Genomic DNA, 26,543 nt, shown 5'->3' on the forward strand with positions numbered 1-26,543 from the left:
AGATGTGTGTTTTTGCTGTGGAAAGATAGGACATTGGTCCAGGGAGTGTCGATTTGCAGCTTCCAACAGGGCACACGCGCCTCGACCACAGAACGCAGTACAAGTTCCTGCCACTAGGTGTCAGCGGAGCTCTTCCAGTCAAGGTAACTGGCAACCACAAGAAGCACGCAATAATGGCCCCACATTTAGGCAGCAGCCTTACAACCCGCATTATAACCCACAAGATAGACAAGCTAGAGGTGCAAATTTAGTTCAGTTTTCCAGTAGCCGCAGAAACCCAGAGCATGAATCAGAATGGGAAAGGGTGCGTTACAATTCTCACCATGATCTTTTCCCATCACCTGATAATCCCTGGCTGGACCGCCAATAGGGAGGCCCAGGTGAGGATGAGGGACAGCAGTGTGAAGCACTACACACGATGCTGCATTTGCAACTGTCCCCTAACACAGAGCACTTGCCCATGCTACAGGTAGAAATAGATGGTAAGAAATACCCATTTTTAGTGGATAGTGGAGCCACTAAAAGTTCACTGTCTGGAAAATTTTATAATGGGCCTGTTTCCTCTGTGTGCATCAACACTATGGGAATTAATGGAACTGTAGTGCAATGCCCCAAAACTCATTCTCTAAAGACACGTTGGGGCCCAAAACCAGATGAAATCACATATCATCCATTTGTAATTATTCCAAACTCGCCTGTGAATTTATTAGGCAGGGATTTAATGGCAAAAATGAATTTGTGTATTTCATTTAACACAAAGGGTGAAATGTTTGCTGATACTGATAACAGTTATGTGTTCTCTGCCCTATGCACCAACATTATGGAGAAGGAACAGCCTCTGTGTCAGCTGGACGCCTCAGCAGAGAATGAACTCAACACCTTTTTGTCTGGTATTCCACGTCACACACTGTGCCAAAAACGTGTACAAAAACCACTGCCAGGTAATCCCATATCTGGGAGCCACACTTTTGTTTCTCTCACACTGTTTAACAACATGATAACTGCTCACACCAGTGAAGGTCAAACAGTGGTTTTGTCACATAACTCAGACATAGGTTATGACATAACTACACCATGTCGACACATAGATCTAACCTACCCTATCCACTGTACTATTTCTGCAGTTACGTTGCCAGCTGAATACCAGAATATGACATTATGGTCTAAAGGTGAGAATGATGTAGGATTTATTGACTGCACACCTTATCACGCACAGCTAAAAAACAACAAGCCAGTATATGTCAAGCAATATCCCATTTCTGCCGAAAAAGCCTCAGCCCTAGATGTCATCATAGGAGATTTATTGACTACAGGAGTAATAAAGCCCACAGTATCTCCATATAATACTCCTGTCAATCCTGTGCCAAAGCCTAACAAACCTGGCGTATGGGGTTTTACACAAGACTTAAGACAAATTAATGCAGTCATTATGCCTCTGCCACCTCTGGTTCCAGACGTCCCCAGCATATTGACATCTATTCCATCCACAGCCACACATTTTACCGTGGTGGATTTGTGTTCCGCCTTTTTCTCAGTACCTGTGCATGAAGACACACAGCCGTTATTTGCATTCACACATAGAAATAAGCAGTACACTTGGACTCGTCTGCCTCAAGGCATGGTAGATAGCCCTGCTGCTTTCTCAATGGTGATCCGTGCTACCCTGGACAGCTTTACTCCTCCTGAGGGCTGTACTCTGATCCAGTATGTGGACGACCTCCTCCTCTGTGCTCCGAGTGAGGAATTATGTCAAACTGCTACACACATGCTTCTCCAGCACCTCCAAAAGACTGGCCACAAAGCATCAGCAAAGAAAATGCAGTACTGTCAGACTTCTGTTCAATATTTGGGATTCACACTGTCTCACAGAAAACGTTCCATGACTGCAGACAGGGTCAAAGCTGTGACCTCCGTCCCTCGGCCCACTACACAGAAGGAAATGTTGTCCTTCCTGGGCATGGTGAACTATTGCAGACAGTGGATACCAGACTGTTCTTTTCATGACCACATTCTGCGTGACTGTTGTAAAAAAGACAAGCCTCCTCGAATACTGTGGTCCACAGAAATGACTGCCTCTTTCAATGCATTAAAGGGAGCGCTGACCTCCGCCCCTTGTTTGGGTCTGCCTGACTACCACTTACCATTCCATCTGTATGTCACAGAGAACGGCACAACCTGCACAGGTGTACTGGCCCAAGAGCATGGCAGTGGCTACCGACCAGTAGCCTTCTATTCAAAGGTGCTGCCTGTAGTTGTTCAGGGAATGCCGGCCTGCCTAAGGGCAGTAGCAGCTTGCTCTATCATGATAAGGGACTGCGGGAAGCTTACACTCTCACATGACACTATTCTACACACCAATCACCAGGTCACGACCATTCTAGCAAACATAACTACACAACATATGACTGCACAACGTCGCTCAGGTTATGAAGCTACACTGACCTCCACAGCAAATCTCACTATAAAGGCGAGCAGCACACCCAATTCGCCAGCACATTTATTGATCCGTATGCTGTGTTCTTCTGACCGACAGGATGGCTCAGACAGGCTTGACGATCATGACTGCATGACACGTATACAGGAATCCACAGCACCACGTCCAGATTTAGAACAAACACCTATCCCAGACTCAGCCACGGTTTATGTGGACGGGTCCTGTTCAAGGCCGAATGACAACTCATTTCTTTGTGGCTATTCAGTGGTGACATTGCCTGACATCATACTAGAGGCTCACTCATTACCATTTCACTCAGCACAAAAAGCAGAGCTCATGGCTTTAATACGCGCCTGTGAGCTCCATTTGGATAAGCGTGTGACAATTTACACAGACAGCCGCTATGCGTTTGGTGTCGTACATGACTTTGGCACATTGTGGAGACAAAGAGGATTTAGATCTGCTGATGGAAAACCGATTGCTAATTCTGATCTTGTGCAGAGACTTTTGCAGGCTATACAGCTGCCATCGGCCGTTGCAGTTGTAAAAACGAAAGGACACAGTACAGCTGACACAGACGAAGCAACAGGTAATGCCTTAGCAGACGTGACAGCCAAGGCTGCAGCTGCATCACAGCTCCCACCTCCACAGGAAGTATTATCTGTGCCCCTACAGCTGCCACTTGTTACACTCCCAGACTATTTAGACACAAATGTTGATTTAAAATTCATACAAGAGCAAGCCTCTGCATGTGATTACACCTATTGGGAGAATAATGTCACCCCAGCCATAAACTGTTCAGACTGCTTCCATCAGGAAGGAGGTTCTGCAGCATCCGGTCCCGTACCAGCAGACTGAGAGACAGCTTCTTCCATCAGGCCATCAGACTGCTGAACACGTCATAGACACCTCAGCTTCACTACTGGAACTTCAACATTATGCACTCCACACTGTATATAAATGCCACTTGTTTTGCACATATTCAACTCTGTATATTTATATATTTTATTATTATTATTATTATTATTATTATTATTATTATTATTATTTTATTTTTATTTTTTTACTATTTAATTTGTAAAAATGTGTGCACACACACACACACACACACACACGTAGGAAAATATTTAGTATACACATCCAGAAATGCATACACTATTATATATTGTACATATATTTATTAGTTTCAGGTTGGCCATTCTTGTATTTTGCTCGTTTGTGTTGTTGTGTTTGCACATCTCTGTTGCTTGTGGGGCTCGCACACAAGAATTTCACTCGCATGTGCTGTGCCAGTGTGCCTGCACATGTGATGTGACAATAAAAAGTGATTTGATTTGATTTGATTAATGACTGTACCTTAGATGACAGGGATGGCCTATATAAAAATCTTGAGGGTTTGATTGCCCTCCCATCTTCCCTGCTGCCAGTCCTTGTCCGACATTTTCACGGTGTGAGTCATGTCGGACGAAGAGGGGTAATAGGGGCAATAAAATCAAGATTTGTAATTGAGAAAACATTGCATGCAGTAAAAAGCATATTAGCAACCTGTCTAACATGTGCACGAACTAATGTAGGAAAACCAAAAGCAAAACATCAGCATTTACCACAACCAGATTTTCCATTTCATACATTACAAATTGATTTTACACATATGCCAGCACAAGGAAGCATCAAGTACTTACTGGTAATAGTGGATCAATTTAGTAAATGGGTAGAAGCTTATCCAACCTCAAAAGAAACTGCACAAGTAGTCTGTCAAAAGTTGTGCAATGAAATAATACCCAGATTTGGAATACCTCACCAGATTAACAGTGATAGAGGACCCTCATTTACATCAGAAGTAATTCAAAAGTGTGCCAAAACCTTAGGAATAGACTGGAAATATCATGTGCCATACCACCCTCAGAGTTCAGGAGTTGTAGAAAGAATGAATAGGACCATAAAAAAATCGCCTGACTAAAGCAATGATAGAAACAGGAATGACCTGGGTCAAATTACTTCCTCAAATCCTCTGCGAGATTAGAATGACTCCATCCGCAGCAACCAAATTATCTCCATTTGAAATAATCATGGGAAGACCATTTCCAACACCATAGTCAGCTTCCAGAGGGGCACCGCTATTGGAAGGGGATATAGATACTGCATTGTCCGACTATGTCCACAATCTGGTAGAAACACTGAATAATAACTATCAGAAAGTTTGTCTTTCTCAGCCTCTCCCCTCCACAGATCCAACCCACAAGTGGAGACCAGGGGATGCGGTGTTGGTGAAGTCGCTAAAACCAAGGACACTCGGGGAGGCCGCGTTTTCCAGCCCCCAGACTGTACTGGCAGTGACGAGAACCAGCATCCTTACGGACGGACAACCTCAGTGGATACACGCCAGCAGGGTTAAGACCAGCCCAATCAGACCACCTCAGGCGTCGGATCAAGCAGACGACTACTCAGGCGGGCCAGCGCCGAGAACCAGAACAAATAAATACACACGGGTAGATGACATCTCGGGCGAGCCAGCGCCCGGATCCAATCCACCTACACACACGCAATCACTGATTAACACACAACGTCTGAAAGAGCCACAGCAAGGTACTCGAACATCCAGCAGGAATAGAAAGCCAAAAGTACCACATGATGTCTAACCTGATAAAGCTAGACTCATTCCATCCTGATAATGGAGAAAATGAAATGCCCATTGTCATCACACGGCGCTTATTCAATGTCTCTCGAACCTGGGACCAGGCCAGAAGACGACTGGAGAACTGTTTTTCATATATATTTAGGTTATTTATCATATCTATCGCATTAACCTTAGGATTTTTCTTTGCTATTTTGTATTGTAAACTGCAACCATGTTCACATTTCTGCAGGTCATATTTTGCTGACGATACCTCATGCTCTATTTTGCAAGACACCTACTTAATACGCTCTTCACGTTCCCTAAAATCAGTAAATGGCAACATAGACGCCACTAATAAACCATTTTATGCGCCCTCTAGAGCAGGAGTTAACTCCTGGTATGAAAATGCTAGAACAGCTGCTCGTGATTTAGGAAACAGTAATTGTTATGTCTGTTCAAAGGGTAATCCAGAACAGGTTATAGTGGGATACCCAATCTCAGGTTTTCCCCTGACAAAGATGCTATTCAATAATGATAAAAAGGGGCCCTTAACAGCAATCATGATGGAAGTGCGAGCAGAACTAAGTCCTTTAGATTGTTTACTCATATACGCAGGACAAGTCTCTGGTACAGATGTCAGAATGATTGACAACACTTCCTACCCTTGCATGAAGCGCCCCGAAGACCGGACTGAACCTCTTTCGCCCCCAAAACAGATGCGCCATCACCCATATCTCGATGATATGCATACACCGACCAAAGCTTAAAAACATAACTTATGACGCACAAAACTATACATTTTTTTCTGACTTTCCAGGAGCACGCTGTACCGAAACATGGTTATCAGCGAGTATTGACAGGACAGAAGATAGAGATATGTTTTCTTATATACAGGCATATGTTAGTAAGTATTCAGTAAAAATCTTGTATGCCCCCAACGCACTGAACGACTCATATTGGGGAGGCATATTAAAAGGCTATACAGCTTCGCGCCTGACCAGACCAATCCCACATGCTTATTGGATGTGCAATAATACCCTTAGAGTGGCTTTACCTGTTAATTGGACCGGTACCTGTGGTCTAGTAACTTTAGCTCAAGAACTACTAATACAACAAACCTCGGATTTGCCTGTATCCAGCAGACGTACAAAACGCTCCACTTACTCACATAACATTTACATAGATGCTATAGGAGTTCCACGCGGGATACCAAAGGAATTAAAGGCACAAGGAGAAATATCAGCAGGGTTTGCCTCAATACTACCTTGGATACAGGTAAACAAAAATGTAGCCTGGATCAATTATGTTTATTACCATCAGCAAAGACATACTAATTTGACCAATACGGCCCTTAAGGCCCTAGGAGAACAGATGTCTGCTACCTCTTTAATGACCATGCAAAATAGGATGGCCTTAGACATGCTGTTAGCTGAGAAAGGAGGTGTTTGCGCGATGTTTGGAGATGTTTGCTGTACTTTCATTCCCAATAATACCGCCCCTAATGGTTCATTCACACAAGCTATGAATAAACTTGAAGCATTACAGATAGAACTAAGAGCCAATGCAGGTCACGGTCAGTGGCTAGACAAGTGGCTGCAGGACACGTTTGGAAAATGGAAGGAACTAATTGTAGCTTTTGTAACCATTGTAGCATGTATTATTTTGTTTTTGATGATTATTGTCTGTTGTGTGATACCCTGTGTACGTTCAATGATAACCCGTATAGCTACTAGTACAGCTACTACTGATCGTGGCTCAAGAGTTGGGAGTTCGCCTTGTAATCGGAAGGTTGCCGGTTCGAGCAACAGTCTTGGACAGTCTCGGTCGTTGTGTCCTTGGGCAAGACACTTCACCCGTTGCCTACTGGTGGTGGTCAGAGGGCCCGGTGGCGCCAGTGTCCGGCAGCCTCGCCTCTGTCAGTGCGCCCCAGGGTGGCTGTGGCTACAATGTAGCTTGCCATCACCAGTGTGTGAATGTGTGTGTGAATGGGTGGATGACTGGATATGTAAAGCGCTTTGGGGTCCTTAGGGACTAGTAAAGCGCTATATAAATACAGGCCATTTACCATTTACTTCAATGTATTTGCAATTGGCACAAATTGACCCGGATTATGTGTCAGATGTCATCAATGATGATCCTGATGTATGTATTGAGCATTAGATTGGGAATTACTCGATTGTCCAAGAAGAGAATGAAGTTTTCTTCCTTTTCTTTTTTCTTTTTCCTTTTTTTTTTTAAAATTTTGATATTAAGCTTGCTCGAAGGACCAGTTACATTTATGATTTGTTTCACATTTATGATTTGTCTTTATATTATGTTATTACATTCTGTCTTTATACTATGTTATCATTTCATGATAAAAGGGGGGAACTGTTGTGATATTTTGATACCATGGTAGCATTTACAGGATATTGTTTTATAGTGATATTATACAGGAAAACTGTTACTCAATAAGGCCCATTTACTAGTTGTTTTTCTCTTTCTCTGTGACCCAAGAATTGATGTGTAAGACTCACAGGCTGGTACCCCAAGGTCGAAAATACCACAGAGACGAGACCACTTCCTTACTCCCATCCTCCCTTCCTTATCCTTTAGAAAAGAGCTTGTTAAAGGCCAGGTGGTTTGTTTCAGAATTCACTAATGAAAGAACTCTGTATTCTATGTCTAGGAGTGTATTTTGCTGGGATGATCATAAATTGTAGCTGAACTGATAAACTACACAAAGGATACTTCTTTGCTCAGAAGGCAGGAAGACGTTTCCTTATTTGGTCTGTACCGGTTTGAACTGAGAACATGCTGACACACGAACCTTTTTCCTCTATATAAGCTGTTGTATACTTAATAAACCTTTGAGTTGATTTTGGAAGAGCAACCTGAAGCAGTTTCTGTATCATTTTGTTCACCTAACTGCTCCCGACGTCGTAACTAACCCAGCTGAACGGCATACCTGAGCGTTACTTTGAATAATTAGGAATCTTATAAGGAAAGGACAAAACTCTGCTTATCGGTGCTCACGCCTTGGAGGAAACCCGATCCACGGAGAAACCCGGGACGGAGATTTCTTTCAATACCCCAGCAATGCCTCGAAGGGCGAGAGTCCAGTTGCTGATGACGTGCTTGCGTTGTGGGCATACTCCACCCAGGCCAACTGCTCGCTCCAGGTCGCTTGGTTCGATGATGCGACGCAACGCAACATGGCCTCCAGCTCTTGATTGGCCCTTTCGGTCTGACCATTAGTTTGGGGGTGGAACCCGGAGGACAAACTGACCTGAGCTCCCAATTCTGCACAGAACTCCTTCCAAACCCGTGAGGTGAACTGAGGGCGACGGTCGGAAACGATGTCCTGGGGTATGCCGTGGAGCCGAAACACATGCTGCGTCAGTAACTGGGCCGTCTCCAAGGCAGAAGGGAGCTTGGGCAGAGCAATGAAGTGGGCGGCCTTGGAAAAACGGTCAATAATGGTTAGAATGGAGGTGTTACTTGAAGAGGGAGGCAAGCCGGTGACGAAGTCCAGGGCGATGTGCGACCACGGGCGTTTTGGAGTGGGTAACGGTCGCAGGAGGCCAGAAGCAGGTGAGTTGGAGGTTTTGTTCCGTGCGCACACCGGGCATGCCGCAACATAGTTCTGGACATCGAGAACAAGAGAGGGCCACCAAAACAAACGTCGTAGAAAGGAGACAGTGCGATTTTTACCTGGGTGGCACGAAAACTTGGCAGTATGTGCCCAGTGAATGACCTGACTATGCGCTGTGGCCGGAACATAAAGTTTCCCTTTCGGGCCCGTGCCAGGGTCGGGCTCCTGTCGCTGGGCGTCCCTGACCACCTTTTCAATCTCCCATGTCAGTGCACCCACGATGCAGGTGGGGGGCAGGATGGGTTTTTCCTTCTCGTCCTCATTGGTCACGGGTGCGAACTGGCGCGACAACTCGTCTGGCTGGTGTGTTCACACCGAACGCGATGGACGCGAATAAAACGCCCCAAACGCCCCTAATTTGATGCGTGTACATTCGCGTCTCAACGCGTGTCCAAGAAAAATCCATCGCGCGTCAACCGGAAATGTGGGAGGAATGTGGGAGGGAGTTGTGCCAGACCGGTATCTTTGCAAGATGGCAGCTATCGAGCTAGCGCTTGAAGAGAGAGTCTCCCTTCTCTATGTACTGTGGAGAGCAGAGCAGCAGCGTAAAAGACGTCCTCGCCGTACCTGGGTCCATCAGGTCCTCCAGAGGCATGAGCAGTTTGGTGAGTTTCACCACTTGCTCCAGGAGCTAGGAAACACTACAACAAGTACAACATATTCTTCAGTTTTAATATGTGACCATACTGTGCAGACTGCTGATGAGTTACACGGTTACATTTCATTAATCATTGTTAAACTAAAGTGGTAAGCAGTTACTTTATCCTTTCACTTAAAATTTCCAGGAAAAACACTACCTTGGCTACTTTTGTGCTTACATTTGATCTATGCTGGGTCACTACTTTTGCACTATAATGCTGCTGCTGACACCTTGGTTCACACTGACAACTAGAAAAAAGCTGATAGGAAAAGAAGGATGGAAAATGCCTGGAATTTAGTTACAGTTGCAGTTTGGATGCTTGCCTCCAAACTGCAAGCATCAATAAAATGTTACAGTATTGTTTTCTAGATCTGTGCATATATCCTTATTGGTAGTTTTCTCGAAATAGAAGATCTTCATTTAAAAAAAAACAAACTCTGATAACATTGCTGAAGCTAGCGCCCACCCCTACTGCACGTACTGCAAATATAAAACTGATATATACTTACATCATGAAGCAGTTGATGTCTGGTTTCCGACAAATACAGTAAAGAGGTGCGTTCTCCCCCTCCATACCAGTGTTCTCAGGCACTGGTACATGGTCAGTGTCAGACACTTCACTGTCCTACAACATACCACATAGGACCACATTAGAAATGACATGAATGTAGACATGCTAATTATACCTGGCTAAATGGATGCAGTAACAAAATGTTACTTAACTACTCTAGTTATTAGTTTCCAGATGTGTGCAGTTGCTCCAGTCTTACTGACAGTATACTGTTTCAAACACCAGTGCCAACATTTTATTTTTTAAATCTTAGTATGATTCTGCACCAAGACTTGTGGCCTGTTGCTCGGTAACTTATTGTCTGACTACATTAACTACAGTTCATAAACATCATTCATTTTCTCCTACTTATTTTATTCAGGTTGTATTCCAGCTGTCATAGGGCAAAAGTACACCCTGGACAGGTCGCCAGTCTGTTGGAGGGTTATTAGAGAGACTCAGACAACCACTCACACCAACAGCAACTAACCTAACCCCGCGCATGTCTTTGGAGTTCAACACCAGTCTGGCCGAATCACAGATAAGCAGGGTGTCTGTGCTGCAGAGCACAGCTGTGTCAGAGACTCTCGACATCAATGTAGCGTTAAGGATGCGGAGCGATGGGTGCACTAACACAATGTAAATATTAAAGTTCTCGCCATTGTCAATATGCTGTTGCGCCCTTGTTCGTATTATTGCAACCATATCTCTAGTCTAGCTTACCCTAAAAGTTTGGAGAGAATTGGTCTGTTAATAAACGCGATCGATTGTTTGGGACTGCTCTAGCCATCACGTCGCATAAACAACTCTACTTCCGGTGGGAAAACTAATTAAGGGTAAAGTCGCACTAATAACACCTACCACTCACGTTCATAAGCATACACTATGATCACTTCCGCGCAGTAACGTTGTAATAAATATAATCCCCGGTAAAGTCAATTAGCGAACACTACTGGCATGTAATGCCAATGGCGACCATTTCACAAACTGTAGAAAATGCTCAAAATGTTGTCGGCACCAAAAGTGAAGGGCTGACAGTTGTGTTTATATACGAACCGTAAGCGCTAATGTTGGTTAGCATCAGCTAAAGCGAGGAAGTTTGACACTTGCAGAGACAGTGAACGCAGAGAGAGCTTAAAAACGCATTGTGGGGTTTTTTTTTTGTTTAGTCTTTGCTTCGTTGCGTTGATTTGGGATTTGATTTTTTTTTTTTTTTTTGCATTAAGACGTTGCACACAAAATTACAGATATAACGGTGACTTAGCTGCTCGTTGGATAAACCCATGGACCTTAGAAAAGATCAACACTACTCGGATGTAAGCACCCGTGTATAACACAATAGGCAAAATTACGCTTGCTAACCTTTCCACATCACAGGCTTCACATTAAATAAACATTTTTTCAAATACTCACCATGATCTGAGACCGTTTAAATATTTTGTTACTCTGAAAATATGGCAGTATGAAGCTAAACCTTTAGCTTGACGGCTAAAGCAATGCTAAGATTTACACGGAAACGATCAGCGGACATCGTCAAAGTACTATTGGTCTACATTCTTCTTCTATGGTAGCAGACTGGGCAGAGTAACAGCCAACTTTAAACTGCGCCATCTGTTGGCACATATTACAGTAGAAAACATTATTGCGACAACACGTTTTTTGGGGAAAATAACAGAGATTGAAACTTTATTGATAATTTGTCCAAGTTGAAAAATGCCCTCCTCCAAAAATATCACGTGACAACCTCATTGCCTTACAGAATTATGACGTCACACACGTAGAATCTTACCACCATTCTTTCCTTTGATCCGTTGACCCTTAAAACCTATAAATAGGGGTGAAGAGCAACGACTTTTAGTCCGTTTCTCGCAGCCTTGATGTGTGCAGCATTGAACCGTTCGCCAGAAAAGCCTTTTGAAATATTTGGATCCTTTGCAGTTGTAACTGTATCCAGACCCAACATGTCTCAAACAAATCCAAAGGGACAAGAAGTTGACCCATACGCTCTTCCCTGGGATGAGCCACTAGACTCTTCCCTTTCCTCTCTTCCTTGGTGTGACCAAGTGGAACTAGAGGAAAAGCGTTTGGAAGAAATGGAGGATGAAGCGCTCAGAAACACAGAGAAGATTAAGTTCTTGATGGAGGAAAATGAGCGAAAGAGCGCTGAACTAAAAAAGTTGTCATACCAGCTTCAAGAAAAGGAAGCTATAATTGAGGAGAAACAACAAGATCTCCATGACATGGACAAAAAGAACCAGGAGCTCCAAGGAAAGCTTGATGAAGCCCTGCAACAAAATAAAAAACTTGTCCAAGAGAAGAAACAAGATGGCATGAAGAAGAGAGGGCTGCACAGCAATCTCCAAGAAATGGAGCTAATGTACAGTGTAGACAAAAAAAGGCTTGATCGCACACTGCAAGAAAATGAAAAGCTTCTCAAAGAGAAAAGGCAAAAGGAGTTAAAAGAGAAAGAAATGCATTCCAAGCTTCAGAGCATCAAGCAACACATTGAAAGCTTGCAAGGAAAGCTTGATCAAGCTCTGCGACAAAATAGAAAACTCCTCCAAGAGAAGATGCAAGACAGCACGAAGAAGAGAGGGCTGCACTCCAAGCTCCGAGACATGGAGCTAATGTACAGTGTAGACAAAAAAAGGCTTGATCGCACAGAGCAAGCAAATGAGAAGCTTCTCCAAGAGAAAAGGGAACAAGAAATCAAACAAAAAGAAATGGATTCCAATCTTCAGAGCATCAAGCAACAAAATGAAAGCTTGCAAGGAAAGCTTGATGAAGCTCTGCGACAGAATAAAGAAATCCTTCAAGAGAAAGAGCAGCTGGACAGAAAGCAGGGAGACATGGAGTGCCAACTCCAGCTCATGGAGGGAAACGACAGGATGCTGCAGGTAAAGTTCGAAGAGACACTGCACAAATATCAAGACCTGCTTCAAGAGAGAGAACAGCTGGTCAGTAAGCAGAGAGAAGAAAAACTTCTTCTCCAGGAGTTTGAGAAACAGGAGGCAACATCTAAAGTGCTGAAAGAAAGGTTGGAAGAAAAACAAGCTGAAATAGAAGAAGTGGAGAAAAAATGCAACAAGCTGCAGAAGCAAAACACCGAAACAATCGAGGAGCTGAAAATCCTCATCCTCGAGAAAAAGGTGCTCGTGGAAGAGCAGCTGAAGAAAAAGAAAAAACGCTTCTGCTTCTTCTGGAGGAAGAACACTCCTTCTTCCACTACTGCCAATGTCACCTCTTCTTCCCCCACCTCTGCTCCAGCTTAATTCCCCCCCCCCTCCCCTTAACTACTAACACCTCCCCCATCTCCCTCCCCTCTTTTCACAATCACCCCCCAACCAGTCCCGACAGTTGACTGCCCCCTCTAGAGCCTGGTTCTGTCATAGGTTTCTTCCTTTAAAGGGAGTTTTTCCTATCCACTGTCGCCTAGTGCTTGCTCAGAGGGGATTGTTGGGGTTTTCTCTCCTCTCTCCCTTTACTTTCCATCCCACCCACCCCCACCTTTTCTTTTTTCTTAATAATTGAACAATAAAAACAATTGGCCGCTAATTAAATGTGTCAAATCAATGTCTTTATTCAAGAATACAAGAAATGGGTAATAGCTGCACGTGTGTTTGTGTGTGTGCATAATATGCATACTTTACGTGTTGGATCCAAATCCCACAAGGAATTAAATAAAACAAGAAGACAAACAAAAACAAATATTTCTCTCCCTTCCCAGGTCAGGAATCAGGATGAGGAAGAAATGAGGTCAGATCAGTGCAGGTTTTTGCACTACTGACATAAAGTTTCTGCTGATTAAAAAAAGTATGTCGATATTTCTGAAATACATTTGCAAACAAATAACTTTGACAACTTGTGTTTTTTCATAAAAGAAAAAAGAAAAATCAGAGAGCAGAGCTGGTAAAACAGCTTAGCTCCGCAGGTTACAGGAGATCAGATGCCAAATACTTTTCATGACAGTCTTCGTTATTGCATAAATCTCCCCTTTTATCATTGATCAGTAAATCACTGCATATACATTCATCTAACCGTTATAATTTCATGAGTAAAGACTCTCAGATGACTGAATGGCGGTTTTAGTAAATGTTGAACTTTATTGTGATTTCTATTTTTAGAATCAATAGCACACATTTTGATTTCGTTTTGCAAGCTGCTGATTTCACACAGATCCACTGCCCAAACGTGCCTTTGAGTTTTTCATCATTTAACAAGAATAGGCTCAGGCAATCATTGTGGAATTAGGCTTTGGGAAGGTCTGGGGACAGGTATGATGGTGGTGGTTTTAAAGCACTGTGGCACAACAGCTTGACTCAGGGAGATGTTAAAGATGCCCGCTAGGACATCAGTCAGCTGGTCAGCACGGGCTCCGAGCACGCGTCCAGGTATATTGTCTGGTCCAGCAGCTTTGTGTGGGTTGACTTTAGTGAGAGTCCTTCTCACACTGGCCGTGGACAGGGACAGCACTTGGTTGTCTGGCAAGGGGGTGGCCCTCTATAGTCCGTCTTGCGTCCCATTTAAGCAAGTGCGTGTTCACACTGCCCCTGGATGTCCTGGCCTCTGAGGTTAAGGTGTACGGCTCCTGGTTGTCAACTGACCAATTTATCATGGCAAAGCCTGTGGTGGACAAAAGATAAGAGGCTGATTATAAAAATGATCCATGCACGCCTTATGACCTACAGCATGTACAGTTAACACAGCTAAATGGCTGTGAAATTGTAAAATTACTTTTGAAATAAAGCTATTCAAAGTCAATTAACTGTGACTATAATAATAGCAATGTTAGCCAGCAAACAAAACGTTAGCACTAATTAAAATAAGCTGCTAGGTGATGTTACTGTTTCAAGTTCTCTCATTGTTTGACATGTAGGGCAGATATTTTGGTGACACTGAGATCAGCCAGACACTAAACAGCAGTGTAATATCAACGCTAGATTAGATGTTTTCTAATCCGATAAAATGACATTATTCCTGTTTATAGAAGATGTTTGTCGTCTGTTTGTTTGACTGACAGGAACAGGAAATAGTGGTTGGAAATTACTGTTGGTGTTACATGAGGGTAAAGAAGGGCTTTAAGCACCTGGGTAAAAACTGGACCCTAGACACCAACTACAGGCGCTCAATCCCACCTGCAGAGCGCCTGTCCGTCTGCCTGAGGTTAGTAAAACTATTTAATACGGTAGTCCTTTATTGATATCTGTGCTAATATGCTAATCCATCCAGTTATACACTGCTAACATGGATGTGCTATGCTAACAGTGAATGCTGTCGGTGTTTACTGAAAGCAAACTGTGGTACAGAGACGACTCTTTATAATATTTCTAGTGATACTCAGAAGGTCTCATCAAGTCCCGATTTAATTCGATTTATGCTGTTATCAGTGTTTGCATGATAGCATGGCTGTGGTGTCACATCAATGTATGCGCTCGGTGTTTGCTGATATCAAACTGTAGCATTAGGACCACTGAGTTAACCTTTGTAGTGATACTCACTCCTTTTTATTTAGACCTGGTTTAATTCTGGGATAGTTGAATATTTGTATATAATCCCTGCAGCTGTCAGACTCTATAGCAGGGGTCACAGCCTTTATTAAAACAGAGTTAGATAAAACTGTGAACAGTTTGGTTCATCTCTAGTTACATGGTTCTATCTTGATAAGCTGTCTTATCACAGATTAATTTTTCAAAAATATTAATGATTTAAGCAAGGAAAGGGCTACACGTCAACATACATGTCAACATTTCTATTAATGTCTCACTTCATTCCTACCTGATTGACATGTTTAGGAATTATGAGTGATTGGCTCACTGTAGTTGTGAAAGTTGCTACCAATCAAATTATGATATGTTAAAGTTAAAACAAAACACAACTGTTTTAGATATTATCTAATATACATTTTCTAATTATCCTTATAATTACAAAAGGTTTTATGTAAGATTCATGTTTTGTGATTTAAATCTGACATCACAAAAGTATTTTGGAATTTGAATAATGTATTTTGTAACTGCAGTACACATAATACTGATTTTGAACAATTTTGTCCAGGTTCCTTGTCACCGGGGACTCCTTCAGGACCATCGTGTTCAGTTTCATAGTCGGTGTGTCCACGGTGAGCCAGATCACCCCCCAGGCAGCGACGTCCATCTGGGACTGTCTAGTGGACGACTTCATGGCTGTGCCTTCACCTGGAGACTGGCGCTCCATCACAGAGGGATTCCAGGAGCGCTGGAACTTTCCTCTGTGCTGTGCAGCTCTGGATGGGAAGCACGTCCAGACAAAGGCACCCCATATATCATATAGGAGACACACACATTGATATACACTAAATATTTATTTCATTTCTTTTTTGTGGTGCCCAAATTGATGCACCTGCTTGATTTTGTTTAAACAATTATTGCACACTTTCTGTAAATCCAGTAAACTTCTTTTCACTTCTCAAATATCACTGTGTGTGTCTCCTGTATGATATTTAACTGACATTTTTTATTGTAACAACCAACAATTTATACAGGAAAATAATGTCTATTAACAAGGTTGCCCAAACTTTTGCATCCCACTGTATCAGTATATTTTGTCATTAGTATAATATGAAATAAATTCTACATGTGTCAAGTCGTGTGCCAACATTTGCTGTGTAGTAGAACTGAGACATTAGTCATTATAAACATTTATTTGAAATAATATTAAAAGTCTCAAACAGAAAAACATTAAACATAAATATATAAAATATAAGAATTTACAGAGAGACAGGAATAAAAAGGACCAGCTGCTGTCCAGAGCAGGAACAAGGCTGAGGAGGAAATGCTCCATTGGAGACTGGTGTGGCCTCTTCAGGGACTCCACGATGGCCAGCTCCACCGCCGATGGACCGTTCTGGGACCCGTCCCTCATCTGCCTCGGAGCCGTCCTCCTCTGTGGGCCTGTAAAACAGCACAAAACACAAAGAAATGAGAAGGCTGCTACTAGATTTTAGTTTCAACATTGAAAAAAACAAAACAAACAATAACAGGATATAATCAGATTGGTTGTAGATATTTAGTAAAGGTGATCACAAGGGAATCCCACCGACTAAAAAGGTATCAGTGCTTGCTGTACATATCTGTGGGTGCAGCAGCAGGAGCTCAGGGACTGGGGAGCCAGGAGAAGCAACAGGGGATGCTCTGCTGCAGAATCAGTTGGTTCTATCAATACAGTATTAAATGTTAACAGGTTGGATATAATAATCGTAGAGTAGACAGTGGTCCCTCATTTATTGCAGGGGTTCTCAGAATAACTAGCCCCTGGTCACAGTTCTCACAATTGATTCTCAAAGTGCAAACCTTTGTAGATTGCAAAACGTAAAAGTATTATTATGCCGCGGTTTGTCTTCATCTGCCCGCCACTTTCGTGCGCCTTTTTCCCTCACGGTGCAGGTGTCTATTTCCGAATGAGGGTCGTAGTTATGGGTGTTTTTGTGCTGTTTTTTCTATTGGACGCGATGGTTATCAAAACCAAACGTGATAAATTTGGCAAGCGCAGGAGACACGGCACGGAGCAGATTTGTCAATCAGGCTGCAGAATGCAATGCTGTACTGTGCAATAAAAAATCAGCGAAAAAGCAAAGTAGTGACGGATGAACAGCGGGACCACTGTGTGCTGTTTATTAATAAACAATAAAATATATTCCTAAATGACAACATGCATAAAAGCAGAACGGTATTTGTACGTCAGTGGGAAAATAGCGGTGGCTTGCTAGCTTTTGTGCGGCTTCCCCGGGTCAGTGAAAACTTTCAAAAGAGAAATGAATGAACTTACCAGGTTGCCCGATCTCTTCACATATCTTCCTCCAAGCTCGGTCCTTTTTATTCCTGTCTCGGTACTGAAAGCAGCTGGTGTTGTACGGCTCCGGGTTGTTTGCTACCGCATTGATTAGCCTTCCCCTCCATTGAAGTATGAAAGGCTTTGGCTGGATCTGCCCCTTTGACCTAGGTAACAGCCACGTCACCAGGCTCCTGATTGGTTGTCACGGCGCGATTTGACGCTGGAGTTCAGATTTTTCCAACTCGAGCGGTAGACGCGAAACGCGCGTATGCACAAAATGCAACACAAAAACTCACGCGCGTGGTTTTATTCGCAAGTCAAACGCGCCAGACGCGCTACACTGCCGCGCGTTTCACGCGTTTTGGCGTTTTGGCGACGCAAATCTGCTTCCGAATTTTCGCGGGACCCGCAATCGCGCGTCATCGCGCCTTTCCATTGACTTTACATGTAAACCTGACGCTCTATTCGCGTCCATCGCGTTCGGTGTGAACACACCGTTAGTGTTCCTAGAACCGGGCCTGTAAGTAATGGAGAAGTGAAAACGAGTAAAACAGTAAACAGTAAAAGTAAAACACAAAACAGCAAACAGCATAACAGTAAAAGAAGAACTGACTGCTTACAGTTAGTGCGGGAGCAGCAGCTTTGCTCATGCGCGGTTCATTTGCAGTTTGGACGCATAGGTGTGAACATCTCCTGCAGCTGGGGGAGGACTATCCTCCGCCCGTGAGCGCTTTAGCACGGGTGAGGTGCCCACAGCCGCACCGCTGCTTGTTGAGAGTAAGAGCAACACGCCCTTTCACGTCAAAAAGTCGTCATAAATAAGTCTCCAATAACACCAGAAAAAGTCGCCAGATTTGTCGCTAGTCACTTTTTAGAAAAAAAAGTCGCTAAGGGGTCTGAAAACTCGCTAAATATAGCGACAAAGTCGCTAAGTTGGCAACACTGCGCACGCCAAGGGGCTGCGAGACATTTTTACAGCCGTATTTAGCACATGACTATGAAAGGCGGAAGAGGAAGTAGTTCCTTTGAATATAGACAATCCGAATGTTATAGTTTCTTTCCACTGTGTTCCTGTTAATGATAAACTACAAATTTACTCTAAATTACTAAAATATTGATATTTTAATGTGAGAATCGATTCTAGAACACAAATGATCGATCCGCACATCACTACAAAATAACCAGCTTCACTCATTCCATTTCAAACAGGACAGTGGCAACAACAGTAGGCTATGGCCAATGTTAAGTTTTAGATTTTAAATAGGCTGTATACATTTCAGTGGGAGCAATAGGACAGTCAAATGTCGCTGATTTTACTACAGAGTGGGACGGATTGTAGGGTAGCTAACATTGTCGCAAAACACGTTTTCAACACTGCAGGTTACCTGGGTGTAATGTTTTTCAGCTAAAAAGAAACATGGTCTGACTCCTACCTAACTATATAAAGAGTAACTGAAGGTTAAATGCAGTTAACATGTCCTGTTTTAAGCCAGGCACTCACACCTCCGCTCCGCTGTGTCTCAGCCACCATTGCTCTGGCAGCAACGGCACTAGAGCCAGAGCAGGGGAGAGGCGAGCTGGAACAAACCATTTTGGGAGAGAGGGGGGGGGGGTGGTATCTATACTTTTGTTGTTAAAATGTTACGTCTCAACCAAGTACTGTATGCTTTTTATATTTTTAGTAGTGTGTCACACAAACAGCAAATATTATCAAAAAAAGTAAGAAATCTTTGGGGGTGCTTTGATTCATTTTGGCACCCCCAAAAATGGGCTAAAATCGCCCCTGCTACCAACTATACTTATGTGTTTCCTCAGTGGCTTTAGATGGTCAGATTCTGTGTTTTTACATACATAGGCTGTGTCCCAATTAAGAGACTGCACGCTTGAAGTACGCGCACTACACGTACTACGTACGGTGCGTACTATAAGTACGAGAAGTGCGGAAGTGAGAGGCTTGTGATATGGGACGGTATACGCTTCGTCGCGCTGTTCAGGTTGCCTAGCAACCATGATACTAACCGCTAGACACATTACATACAGCTTTGTTTGACAGAAATGAAGGAGAAAAATGTTTTGTTGGTCATTCATTTTTGTCATGACATCACTTTAGTTGAGTATCTGAGGCTGAGACCACGGGACTGTAAAACATGACTGTTGGGCTTCATTTCTGTGCTGAACAGTCATATAAGATTAGTTAGTAAATAACAATTAGTTAATGTTGTTCATGAGACTACATTGCCACAGTGAGTTGACTTTAAATATAATATGGCCAATATTATAGTATTGTCAGATTATTAGAGCGAGAGAGAGAGAGAGAGAGAGAGAGAGAGAGAGAGAGAACTTTGGAATTTGTATGTGCTTCGCAGTTATTTATTCACTTCACATAAAATGTAATAAATAAACTAAAATACAAAAACCAACTATTTACATTTCAACTTTTAACTATTTAAATTTTCAGCTTTCTCCTTTTAAACAAATTTAAAGTGAAACAACACAAAACACTGCAATGCAGAGTGAAGCGGGGAAAAAAAAGTGTGTGTGTGTGTGAGTGAGTAAAATAAAAAAAATAAAAAATAAAATAAAAAGCACGGCTCCCAATAAGGAGTCGGCTCGCGTTGTGCACTTCAAAGAGCCAGCTGATGGGTCTGTCTAGCACAGCCCCTCAGACCATTCTATTACAACAGCAAAAGCAAGACAAGTCACCAGAGCTCTTTGTGTTACTCGTGCACGAGGGAGAAAACAGTGACAGCGCCGTTCCTTCGCTTGACCCGAGTTGCTCTCGTCTGCTCCCTCATAATACTGGTCTTTATTGAGTTTACATGAATATGCATAGGTTCATTAACATATGACGTCTTACATAGATATACATGTAACCAAAGAGTACCGTCTGTGTGTGTGTGTGTGTGTGTGTGTGTGTGTGTGTGTGTGTGTGTGTGTGTGTGTGTGTGTGTGTGTGTGTGTGTGTGTTTCAAGATGTGACCCCATAAACGACTTCCCTAAACCTGCTGGCCTGGAAGTCCAGCAGTTGATCTAAACAAAAGGCACTTATACTAAAACAGACAGATGTGTTTATCAAACCATAAAACAATAAAATAAGGTACGACCTCTCTCATGACCCCAGGATCTGTGTGTGCATGCCAGTACACTCTGGAAGGCACACAGTCTTTACAGACTGCTAAGGATCAAACCTCTATCATTATGCGATTATAAAACTAAGCATATGAGTAAATATTTCTAAGCATAAATGACAATCATTAATATAAACCTGACACCGGCTCTAAGAGCCATTTCGTTCATGACCGACACATCACTAAGGGAAATGAACAAGAAGCTCAAAAACTAATGGCATGAAAATAATTTACCAGAACAGCTGTAAATAATCCCCCAAACTAAAAATTCTAATAATAAACAAAGGCTCAGAAGCCTGGAACCATGACAGCAAAACTTAATAAAGGATTGTTTAACTTGGCTTGGTTACACAGATATGTGATTACCTGAAGAATAGTTTAAAAAGAACACACGCAAACACACACATATGGAATAAGTGCAATAGTTGACTCACCAACCCACAGAAGGAGAAGGAGGAACAGATGAGCCATTGCTGTCATTCAGCTTGCAGTGAATGCTGTGCTGGGACCTTTTTAAACCTCTTCTCACTGTGCTGGTGGCCATGGAGCCACCAATCACAGAGAATAATTTTATCAACAAACCCCCATTGGCTGTAACGGTCTTCATGCAAATATACAATCTTTTTTTTTTTTTTATTAAGAAAAATGTTTTGCTTCTCATTAATTTCTTTTTCTTCCATGTACTGACAAAGGGAAAGACCCTACAGTATAAGGAGAAGTTATTTTTTTAATACAATTTGACCACAGCTGGACTGGCCATCAGGTGTACAGGGTGCACTGAAAAAGAGAACGTGTTGGATTTACTTAATTCAGTACTGTACATTGGTTGCACACAATTTTTTTGCTTTGGGTGAAACGTAAACAACTGTGTTATATCGAAACAACTTATTCATATTCATAAACCTGTGCATTTTGGGTTTATAAAACGTGATTGAAACATGTTTAGATGAAGCAAGTTAAGCTCTTGGAATATTTCAATCATTCACAATTTTGTCATTTTATTCCAACACTAATTCAGTAACTTTTACCCAATTCTACTTGGTCACTTAAACACTGCATGTTGTCTTCATATTACATAATATTCAGCAAAGTCTAGATTTTGGTTAACATACAAAATTCAATGGATTTACAGGTTGCAGGAGGGCTGGGGCATAAGCAGAAGTTATAGGGTACACCCTGGTTAGGGTGCCAGTCTATCACATAAGCTGTGTCCCAAAACGTCGGCTGCATCCTCCGGAGGCCGCATTTGAAGGCCGATTGCGTCACAGCCAGTAGTGATAGGTCGGTCGCGAACGAAATGGCTCTTAGAGCCAGGTCTTTGACGTGAACGACGCGAACCTACCTCTCTCTCTTGCACTTTTTTTCCGCTTCACTCCGCACGCGAGCCTTGTGCTTTACGCCAGGGCTCTAGAGTGTGACCAAATTTTTCAGTGGTGCGCCTAAAAAAAAAAAATATTTTTTCGGGTAACAAAAAAAAAAAAACCAATCTCTGCAACTCTCCGTGTGGTCAACAACAGACACACATTATGCCCCTATCGTGGACTAAACCAATCAGAGATAGTCAGGGGCGGGACCTCTCTGATTGGCCGTGGTCCAGTTGAAAGTGCAGGTGGAAGAGAGAGAGGTGAGTAGCTTGAATAAAGCGATATCAATTCATTAACGGATTCCACACAAAGACGTAAACACAGAGCGGACCCGACGCATCAGAATCAGCTTAGTCTTTCTCGGCTTTCTCACCCCACGGCCTGAACACGGACACGCTGTCGGAGCTTAGCGATTCTGATGCTTCGGGTCCACTCTGTGTTTACATCTTGTTTGCGCTAGAATAAAATACAAACAAACACTGAAACTAATGAAAAATTACACATGATATATGAACTGTGGAAACTAACTGAACAATAAAACTCAGAATAAACAAATGAAAACATTATATGAAAGGTATAAACTGATTTGCATCTTATTGATTTGCAGGCTCACTTTGCTCCAGGACTTGACGACTGGCCCAACCCGTACAGTCTTTGTCTCTTAATACCGAATGTTGAAAACTGATACTCATGGACACCTTATTTCAGTCTCTTTACTTTGCATAACAGACCCAAAGCATTACATTAACATGATGTTGTCTAGTGGACCAGCACGTCCATTACATGTTTTGCCGTTATTGCTGTTTGCCGACTTATTCATCTTAGAGCAGTTTGTGTGTGTTTAATAACTCCACAACATTAATAGATGATTCCTTTGCTCTAAACTGAAGATTTGTTTATTTTGGGTTTTGCACATTTTGTTTCTGAATAATTGTTTGATTTGTAAATTCTTATTTCTGTGTTATGTAGAGAAATGACACTCTACATATTTGAAAACACAGACTTTGACCATCTGCATCCACTGAGGAAACACAGCACTACGATCGGGGCGATCGTAGCTCAAGAGTTAGGAGTTCGCCTTGTAATCGAAAGGTTGCCGGTTCGAGCCCCGGCTTGGACAGTCTCGGTCGTTGTGTCCTTGGGCAAGACACTTCACCCGTTGCCTACTGGTGGCAGAGGGCCCGGTGGCGCCAGTGTCCGGCAGCCTCGCCTCTGTCAGTTCGCCCCAGGGTGGCTGTGGCTACAATGTAGCTGCCATCACCAGTGTGTGAATGGGTGGATGACTGGATATGTAAAGCGCTTTGGGGTCCTTAGGGACTAGAAAAGCACTATACAAATACAGGCCATTTACCATTTCACTACAAGCACAAAAGTAGATTTGGTGGAAATTTCAAACAGGACTGCCTCATAGTGTGTGACTGTGTTGACTATAGCTAAGGACATTAGTGCTAAGTCATGATTTTCTCAGGATGTTGCTGCTCGCTGACTTCAGCTTACAACAAATTCCACTTCTGCTCACCCAGCATTTGTTTCATGTAAAGTACATTTATGCTTTTGATCTGTATTTAATGTTTTTAATTGAATGTCCTCCTCTTCTGTATGTGTGGATGTGGATCAGTGGACCACATCCACAAATGGCAAATCTGTGAGGAACAGAGACGGTCAGCCACCAGTCAGTCAGAAGTTTTTCTCTTTGACGAAAAAGAAAATCAGTTGATTTCAACATGCCACAGAAGACACTCCATCACACTAATGCAGGGACCCATAATAAGACATCAGTCCTCTGAGATCTGAGAGGAGACTGTTTGTATGAAGTAAACCATGAGAAACAAAGTTTATCTGGACATACTGACATACAAAAAGCTTAACAAACACCACAAACTGACAACTGACCACAGAGCATATAATTAAAGTCTTTTTGTTGGCTCTGTTGGGCATTTATAAAGAGACCATGCCTGGTAAGATAACGCAACATTTATGCAGCACTGTTAGCGAAGCCATGCTGAAACCAAACCCAAATTTCATTGCAAAGTGTTTATGACAAAGGATTTAGCTGATGCTGCGGGCAATAGGCTGTTTACCCTTAACTTGAACTTTTACAGCCCTATGCCCCTAGTAGGTCTCTGAGGTCGAGTAGTCAGGGCCTACTTGTCATTCAGTATACGAGACTGAAAACTAGGGGCGATAGAGCTTTTGCTACTGTGGCCGCCAGACTGTGGAATTCTCTTCCTCAGGACTTACGATCCGCTGATTCATTGATTACTTTTAAAAAATAGCTAAAAACACATCTTTTTAAAATTGCTTTTTGCTAACTTTGTTTGTTTTGTTTTTATAATCTGTTATATCTTGTAAAGCACTTTGTGATTTCTATCTAGAAATGTGCTATATAAATAAAATTTTACTTACTTACTAACCAAAGTGAGAGGAGGTTTAGCTCTTTATCTCACACCTCGCTTACTGGTCCTCCTTCACCTTCCAGTAATCAGTATAATTTTTAAACCCAAATGGGTTGTTTCGGTTATTTGAAAATAGCATTTTCAGCAAACGCACCAGAAGTCTTTCAGGCCCTGGTCAATGACATCCTTTGTGACTTCATCATCCACATTTTCTTTATTTCAACAATATTCTTAACTTCTCCCAGTTGTCTTATACCTGTCAAGTCCTTCTCAAATGTCTCGTAGAAAAAAACATCTCAATTTAAAAGGTGAGAAATGTGAATTTCATGTTGATTCAGTGTCATTCCTGGGCTTTATAGTTGAAAAAGGTCATTTAAAAGCACACTCAGTCAAAGTGGTTGAATGGCCAGTTCCCTCAAACAGGAAGCAGCTTGAACAATTGCTGTTTTGCTGACTTTTACTACCTTTTATGATTTCAGGAAAATAGCTCTATTGTTATCAAATTCAAATTTTATTTGTCACACACACACACACACACACACACACACACACACACACACACACACACACACACACACACACACAGTATGACATGAGGTGAAATGCTTGTAGCTGTGCAATGCCCGACCATTAAATGACAGTGGTTTTACAGTATTTACAATTTACAGGTTATTACAAGATTTACAGATTTAACTTAGAAATGTGCAAATAGCAGAAAGATTATAAATTATAGGAAGTGTGCATGAAGAAAAACCAGAGTGCGTGTGGTGATGTGATGTGTGTGAGAGTCCAGTCTTATAGTGACGTGTGTGGGAGAGTCCAGTCCTACACCTGGTTCAGGGCCCGAATAGCCTGGGGGAAGAAGCTCCTCCTCATTCTCTCTGTTTTGGCCTTAAGGGAGCGGAAGCGCTTCCCAGACCTCAACAGTGAGAAGAGTCCATTGTTGGGATGGGAGAGGTCCATCATAATCTTCCTAGCTTTGGTCTTGCACCGCTTGGTGTAGATGGACAGCAGGTCAGGGAGCTCTGATTGAATGATGCGTTCGGCCAAGCGCACCACTCTTTGCAGATCTCGTCTGTCCTGCTTGGTGCTGTTCCCAAACCAGGTGCAGATGTTTCCCGTCAGGACGCTCTCGATGGTGCAGGAGTAGAAGTTCTTGAGCACGTTCAGTGGCAGATGGAAGTCTCTAAGTCTTCTGAGGAAGAAGAGAAGCTGACGGGCTTTCTTAACCAGGGTGTTGATGTGACAGGACCATGACAGGTTCTGAGTGATGTGGACATCCAGGTATCGGAAACTGTCCACTCTCTCCACTGGCGTGCCACTGATGAGGGGCTTGTAATTCCTCGCCTTATATTTCCTCCTGTAGTGTCAGTACACTGATTAGGGCTTATACAGAGTCAGACTGATACACACGGTAGCTTGTATCAGTGTGTACACAAAGCTTAAGAGTGTTCAGTCTATAACGGAATTGTTTGTTGGGCAGAAACCAGAGCGTGACGAGTGGGGCAGTGGGCTGGAGGCCATGCAGTGTGCTCTGCAGCTGGAGAAGAAAGTCAACCAGGCTCTGCTGGACCTGCACAAGCTGGCTTCTCAGCATTATGACCCTCATGTAAGCGGGAGTAGGAGGGAAGAGTTTGGGGTTAAAGACTGAACTAGTTCATGCAGTATATGTTTGACAAATCATCAAATGTTAACTATAATTTGTGTGCGTTTTCCCAGCTGTGTGACTTCCTGGAGAGCCACTACCTGGATGAGCAGGTGAAGTCCATCAAGAAGCTGGGTGACCACATCACTAACCTCACCCGCATGGATGCCCACACAAACAAGATGGCAGAGTACCTGTTTGACAAGCAAGTCTGGGTGACAAGAGCTAAATACTGAGACCTAGAAGTGAGCCTGGAGTCAAAATTATAACAACACAGGCTTTGAAGTAAACTCACTTCTGCTCCACCTGTTTCACTGAGAACAATTTCT

The 26,543-nt window shown here is 42.8% G+C and overlaps 2 protein-coding genes across 2 annotated transcripts; both read left to right on the forward strand.

The window, feature by feature from the left end:
• The first annotated feature begins 10,793 nt into the window (after positions 1-10,793).
• LOC147331926 (uncharacterized) lies at positions 10,794-13,463 on the forward strand. The gene has a single exon (XM_086288257.1). It carries the CDS (start codon positions 11,753-11,755, stop codon positions 13,145-13,147), a length of 1,395 nt encoding a protein of 464 aa, XP_086144383.1. The 5' UTR covers positions 10,794-11,752; the 3' UTR covers positions 13,148-13,463.
• Positions 13,464-26,055: 12,592 nt separating this feature from the next.
• Positions 26,056-26,543, forward strand: LOC147331927 (ferritin, middle subunit-like). Its single transcript, XM_086288258.1, has 2 exons — positions 26,056-26,178; positions 26,289-26,543. Exons 1-2 carry the CDS (start codon positions 26,092-26,094, stop codon positions 26,448-26,450), a joined length of 249 nt encoding a protein of 82 aa, XP_086144384.1. The 5' UTR covers positions 26,056-26,091; the 3' UTR covers positions 26,451-26,543.

This window comes from Aulonocara sp. 'chitande type north' Nkhata Bay, linkage group LG4 (genome assembly GCF_057382095.1).
Source record: "Aulonocara sp. 'chitande type north' Nkhata Bay isolate Kocher_YH1m ecotype deep benthic linkage group LG4, A_spYH_male_GT1.1, whole genome shotgun sequence".
Lineage (NCBI taxonomy): Eukaryota > Metazoa > Chordata > Actinopteri > Cichliformes > Cichlidae > Aulonocara > Aulonocara sp. 'chitande type north' Nkhata Bay.

What these genes read in the sequence shown, in the direction of transcription:
- LOC147331926 (XM_086288257.1), top strand. Translation starts at nt 11,753, where the DNA reads ATGTGTGCAGCATTGAACCGTTCGCCAGAAAAGCCTTTTGAAATATTT.
- LOC147331927 (XM_086288258.1), top strand. Translation starts at nt 26,092, where the DNA reads ATGCAGTGTGCTCTGCAGCTGGAGAAGAAAGTCAACCAGGCTCTGCTG. An exon ending in CTCAGCATTATGACCCTCAT is followed by an intron (nt 26,179 to 26,288) that starts GTAAGCGGGAGT and finishes GCGTTTTCCCAG; the next exon opens with CTGTGTGACTTCCTGGAGAG.